This window comes from Papilio polytes, unplaced genomic scaffold, assembly GCF_000836215.1.
Source record: "Papilio polytes unplaced genomic scaffold, Ppol_1.0 DF823935.1, whole genome shotgun sequence".
Taxonomy (NCBI): Eukaryota; Metazoa; Arthropoda; class Insecta; order Lepidoptera; family Papilionidae; genus Papilio; species Papilio polytes.
The window spans coordinates 2377434-2383728 of NW_013525269.1; the positions used below are offsets into that span (position 1 = coordinate 2377434).

The 6295-nt window shown below is 40.2% G+C and overlaps 1 protein-coding gene across 1 annotated transcript in view; it reads left to right on the plus strand.

Annotated features, from left to right (window-relative positions):
- LOC106101882 (diacylglycerol kinase 1) overlaps positions 1 to 6295 on the plus strand; it is a 60190-nt gene that overhangs the window by 53098 nt on the left and 797 nt on the right. Inside the window, exons 8-22 of the mRNA XM_013281236.1 lie at positions 65 to 187; positions 531 to 655; positions 825 to 901; positions 988 to 1148; positions 1417 to 1527; positions 1609 to 1700; positions 1931 to 2071; positions 2369 to 2621; positions 2714 to 2800; positions 2916 to 3006; positions 3283 to 3385; positions 3967 to 4053; positions 4213 to 4368; positions 4957 to 5101; positions 6200 to 6293. Coding sequence (XP_013136690.1) covers positions 65 to 187; positions 531 to 655; positions 825 to 901; positions 988 to 1148; positions 1417 to 1527; positions 1609 to 1700; positions 1931 to 2071; positions 2369 to 2621; positions 2714 to 2800; positions 2916 to 3006; positions 3283 to 3385; positions 3967 to 4053; positions 4213 to 4368; positions 4957 to 5101; positions 6200 to 6293 — 1846 coding nt within the window. The remainder of the gene's footprint in view (positions 1 to 64; positions 188 to 530; positions 656 to 824; positions 902 to 987; positions 1149 to 1416; positions 1528 to 1608; positions 1701 to 1930; positions 2072 to 2368; positions 2622 to 2713; positions 2801 to 2915; positions 3007 to 3282; positions 3386 to 3966; positions 4054 to 4212; positions 4369 to 4956; positions 5102 to 6199; positions 6294 to 6295) is intronic.

Below are 6295 nucleotides of genomic sequence, written 5' to 3' on the forward strand. Positions count from 1 at the left end.
GTAGACACAAAAACGAGCAAACTTCTAGAGCGGTCATTAATCATGTTTATCCGCTTTACTTTAGACTTTAGGCACTTGATGCGTCGTCCGTCTACTCTAGAAGTTCACACAGCGAGAGTTTCGCTCAAGGACATCGTCTGTTACCTCTCTCTATTGGAAGCCGGCCGTCCTGAAGATAAATTAGAGTGTAAGTATGAAATGTAATTTAGTTTACGTCATACTACCTGTTGCATGCGAGTTCGTCCACGTGAAATTAAAAAAAAATGGCATGTTACTCAGCGATAACGTGGCTTTTTAATGGTGAAATAATTTTTGAAATCGGCCCAGTAGTTTTTGAGTTTTTCCAATACATACTAATCTTTCCACTTTGCAATATTTTGACTTGATGACTAGATTATAATTATTTAAAAGCACAGTAATTCGCCAATATTTGGTCATTTTAAAAGTAGTGTTATAGATATTGGAAATACATTGTTAAATTTCTCTATGGCGTTTAGTAGGTAGTTGTAAAAATCTATTTTATTTCTTAGTCATGTTTCGACTATACGACACCGATGGCAACGGAGTTCTGGACACCAATGAAATGGATTGCATCGTCAACCAAATGATGACAGTCGCTGAATACCTCGGATGGGAGACTTCGGAACTCAGGCCGGTGTGTACTTTTTAAATGTACAGTAAATAATAAAGTATAACCTTTCTTTATTAAAAAATAGTTTCTTCTACTATACGCCTCACTTTTGTCGTGGTATTTGCACCGGTCTTGAGAATGCTCTACACTCTTCCAATGATCAAATTCACTTAATATTTTACATTGTTGACAGATTCTACAAGACATGATGGTGGAAATAGATTATGACGCCGATGGTACAGTTTCGCTGGACGAATGGAAAAGAGGCGGGTAAGAAACAAACGATGATTCCTCGATTTAAATTTTGTTGTCGTAGATTAAACATTCATCCAAAGTATTTCATTTCGTTTTTTCAGTATGACAACTATACCACTGCTAGTTCTGTTAGGCTTAGACACGAATGTTAAAGAGGACGGAGAGCACGCGTGGCGACTGAAGCACTTCAACCGGCCGGCGTACTGCAACCTCTGCCTCAACATGCTCGTCGGGCTCGGGAAGAAGGGCCTTTGTTGCATATGTAGGTATACCGGCATCAGCTTTAGAAGAACATCTGAAGTCGTTAACATCATTCTGATCCAATTTAAATGTAGGATCTTTGCTAGTAAACTTTTCTATAATCAACAGATAATGTAATGTTTAAACTGTATTTATTATGCCTAGTTCACACTAGTCAGTTAGTTGAGGATCCAATTGGAGTGCTACTGACCAATTGTCCTGGCCAAGTGTAAACCGTGCATTAGACCTTCTCTCTTTCTCCTTCTTTATTACTCTGATATGTTCATTAGTCTGCAAGTTCACGGTCCACGAGCGATGCGTGCAGCGCGCCCCCGCCTCCTGCATAGCGACATACTCCAAACGACGCGCCTCCGCCACTCTCGCGCATCACTGGGTTGAAGGTACAGAGAGCCTTATTGAAGAAGCCTTATTATCCTTTTAGGTGAATTATATTGAACAATCCATGAACTGTATGTTTTCAGGTAATTGTCACGGAAAATGTGCGCGGTGTCGGAAAAAGATCAAAGGGTACAACGGAATTACCGGCCTCCACTGTCGCTGGTGTCATATTACCGTGAGTCCCCTATTTCTTAGATCGTGCGGCACATCTTTGACTCAACTATCACACAACTGTTGTTGATTGTTTCGCAGGCACCTGTTTAGTTGTACAACTAAAAATCGAGTAGTGTGGAATGAAAGGAAGACTAAGCAGTTGTGCGATAGTTTAGTCAAATATGTGTGTGCGCTCTTAATATATTGATGTTTCATATGTATTCTTTTTGCACAGTAATATTGTTATTGCAGCTTCACAACCGGTGCGTGGGCAGCGCCGGCGGGGCGTGCTCGCTGGGCCGCCACGCGCGACACATCCTGCCGCCCACCGCCATCCGCCCGCTCGTGCTGGACCGCCAGCGCTCGCTGCCGCACAGACACAACCACGACCAGGTACAACATGACACACTGTCGACATTTAGTGTCTATGTCCTCTGTTGATAAGAACTATCTTCTTTAACCAGTGAACTCCAAAACAACACTTCATTGTAACTATCTTCGTTGTATCTACATCTATTTGCATAGACTTAGATAGCCTATCGTGCCTGCCATTTCGTCTAAATAATCGTCCCTTGGCCGCCTCAAAGGACCATTACTTTTTCTAATCAATTCAACTTTCTTTTACTTCTTGCTCTTTAATTCTACGTTATGTTAATCAGAAATAAACTGTCATATTTACATTGTTTCCAGCAAACTCTACCAGTGTCGATATCACTGCCACTGTCTATATCGGCATCAGCAGAAGAGAAGAAAGAAGAGAAGAAGGAGGCTCGCGCGCCGCCCATATCATTCCAGATAACGCCGCCGGAGGGCTCGTGGCCGTTGCTCGTGTTCATCAACCCCAAGTCGGGGGGGCGGCAGGGCGCGCGCGTGCTGCGCAAGCTGCAATACATCCTCAACCCGCGCCAGGTACACGACATCGCTAAAGGCGGACCAATGCAAGGTAATTTACTTTCAAATACACCTTTAGTTACGTATTTTAATAATCTAATGTTTGCAGTTAGAATTTATGTTTTGTAATTTTCTTTATGCCAGGTCTGCAGATGTTCAAAGATGTAAAAAACTACAGAGTGATTTGTTGCGGTGGAGATGGAACGGTCGGCTGGGTTCTGGAAACTATGGGTAAATGTTTGCTGTATTACAATATTTCAATAAGAGTACTTTACATCATACTTTTAGACCTATCTATAGGAACCGAAAAAGGAAGTTCGAAGTTAATGTATTTTATGAATTGTAGATAAAGTGGCAATGGAGTCGCAGCCCGCCGTGGGCGTCATCCCGCTCGGCACCGGCAACGACCTGGCCAGGTGTCTGCGCTGGGGGGGAGGGTAAGTAAACCCTTGCAATTGTTATTTATTAACACAGATTATAAACAATTAGGATTAATAAAGGTCACACAACGCTTCTATACAGAAAAAAGTATAGATGCATTCTGTAAAGTCTATAAAGGGTATGCTTAAGAGGAGGAGAGTAATTGCAGACAAGACAGCTGATAGATATTTATAGAAGAGCAGAAATTACTGTACTGACCCTCCGATGGCCCAAGGGCAGGTTGATGATGGCACGTAACAATTGTTTTATAACATCTAATCTTCGTGTTACAGATATGAAGGGGAGTCAATTCATAAGATTCTGGATAAAATAGCGCGCGCGAGCACCGTCATGATGGACCGCTGGCAGATACACGTCGAGAACAGCAACGCTGCCGTGAGTGTTTTATCTTGACTACTTTTAAATACGTTGCTTTTCGTTGGAAATTACTGACTGATATATCTTTTTTAAACCGCGCACATTGAATACTGATGGTAATTATTAACGTATTTATTTGTAATGTTGAATTACCAAAATTTAAAGATCACCTACTGATAAATCGGCAATGATCTTAGTTTTCCTACACGATTTTGATGCACGTTGTTTTCATCTCCTTCAATCCATCTTAAACCTGTCCTATAGACATTTGCACTAATACCTTAGACTTTATTACATACTGAATGGTGATTTCGCCCGAATATTTGGTAGTAGCTATACAAGTCGATGACAACAAAATTTATTTGAATTTTGTCGGTGTACTTTCCGTCCATCGGACGTCATTTAATTTGTCACTGTCCATACAAATAGTTACTTGCAAATTTTTGTGCTAAGCGACCAGGTCTAAAAAGCCGTTCCTGCTAGATTAGAATTAGCCCAGTCTTCAAAGCCACAATATACACTTTATTAACTACGCACTCCAATAGTTTTGCAGTAGATTTAAGGAAGTAAGACATTTATGGAATATTCTTTGTTTCCAGTGTGAGCAACTTCAGATGCCGGACTCTGCGCCTCATCCCACATCTGTTCCATACAACATTATAAACAACTATTTCTCTATAGGCGTGGTAAGTCGTTTATATTAACCACAGTACAAATAACCAAACCAAAGTATACTCCTCGCATTTTAACTGTGACTTTCTAATGGCAAAACGTCTTTACAAAACTATAGTCATCTCTCTCTCTCTTTTGAAAAAGACAACGTAATCACATAATAATCATTGCAGGACGCAGCGATCTGTGTGAAGTTCCACACGGAGCGGGAACGTAACCCGGACAAGTTCAGTTCGCGGATGAAGAACAAGCTGTGGTACTTCGAGTTCGCCACCTCGGAGCAGTTCGCCGCCAGCTGCAAGAACCTGCACGACCACATCGACCTCGTGGTACTCACGCCTTAGTACGCTGTAGTACACTTACAGATAGAGATGGCTAACCGGATATTGTGTGACCACATTTTCACATTCCGCAATATGCTGGATTGCTGATGTTTTCTCTTCTTTTATTCACTATCAGATGTAGGGATGTTACCTCCTAAAGGATATGATAATCGCCTCCACATACTAATTTAGATATTTTGATAAAAGAAGTATTTGATATGCATCCTCTGCGCCCTTACCTATTCAATCATACTTTAACATAGTAAATGTAAAAGTATGGATGAATATTTGTATCGTATCTCTTGAACGGCTTAACGAATTACGATGACTTTTGGCATAGATGTATATCATAGTCTGGAAGAAAATATAACATACTAAGGGCCTGTCCCACCAAATTGTAAATTGTCTGATAACAATCCAAAGTAAAATATGTGTTGGAAATATAGGATTTTATTTCCTTATCTGAAAGTGACATCATTTTTAAACTATCTGAGCCTCTATCAGCTGCTGGGACAAGCCCTAAGTGTTCTTTTATTCGCGGACAAAGTCTAGTATTGAAATGAATGACTTATACTAGCTTGGTATACAATGTAGTGCGACGGCACTTCGCTGGAGCTGAGCAAGGGGCCGGCGCTGCAGGGCGTGGCGCTGCTCAACATCCCGTACGCGCACGGCGGCTCCAACCTGTGGGGCGCGAGCGGCGCGCACCGCCGCGGCCGCTTCCCCAACGCGCACCAAGGTAGGCGCCCACCACACTTAGGGCAATTAGGATAATTACACTTAATTGGACATAGGTTTTTGGAGCAAAAAAATATCCACCAACACACTTAAACCAACATCTAAAACTAGTTCAGTAGATTTATTATTTTTTTTTTAATTAAAGGTTGACCTCTTATGTTTCTCGTCTTACAATTAGTGACAACATTTTGTCATCTATAATCACGAATATCACGTTCGTCAAAGTGGTTAGCGATCACAGAAAGAACTATACTAAAAATGTTCTGTTTTAAAGAGTTGTGATAACATTTCTATGGTTCTAATTTTAATCCCTTTATATTCCCACCCTTTCTTGTAAGGAATGGATGAGAAGAGAAAGAGAACTTGACGGTAGAAGAGACACATAAGAAGGAAAAATGTCCTCTTTGTGTGTGTCTCCTCTTCCTCCTCTATCGATTAAAGGATGGGCAATGCATCTACAATTGCAGATATCTATAGACAACTATGGATTAAGGACGCTACTTACTTCTTCGTAAAATAAAAAAAATGATACCATGTGATTTGTATGTGCATTTAAATTCATAATTTCAATAAGGTCTGACTTAGTCCAATAGATTAATATTAGGTTTATACGATTTATAATTGAACCTGTTATCACCTGCCACTGGCAAAACAATTAGCTCAATTTCATAAGATTTATTGAAGGTTACCAAATTAAATTCGAAGTCAAGTACATTTCTAGCGTGATGATTATCATTCCGTGACATATAGTGGTAATTACGAGCGTTAGTGAAATGTAATTTTAAATGTTGCCAGCCTATTTTCGCCGCAAGGCATTATTACCAGTGCTACGACCTTGTAACGTGCGCTCGACTCGTAAATAGACTAGTTAATGTATGTGTTTATCTTGAGTAATTAATCTTCATACAACAGGCGTAATTTTGATTTAGGAAGTGACATTTTTAGATCAAATGTAAAAACAAAACAAGGAATTAGTTCGACAGTATTAGTTTGTCGACAATATTAATATTTGAATGATTTGAAGGGTTTTTTGCACTTGGGTTTTTGAGGGTTTTTGGTCAATTTATTCTGGGTAACTACAAAATTTCTTAACTTCCAGACATCGGCGACAAACTGATAGAAGTCATCGGTTTGGAAAATTGCCTACATATGGGACAAGTACGGACAGGTGAGACTTTATTTAATACAAATTGGT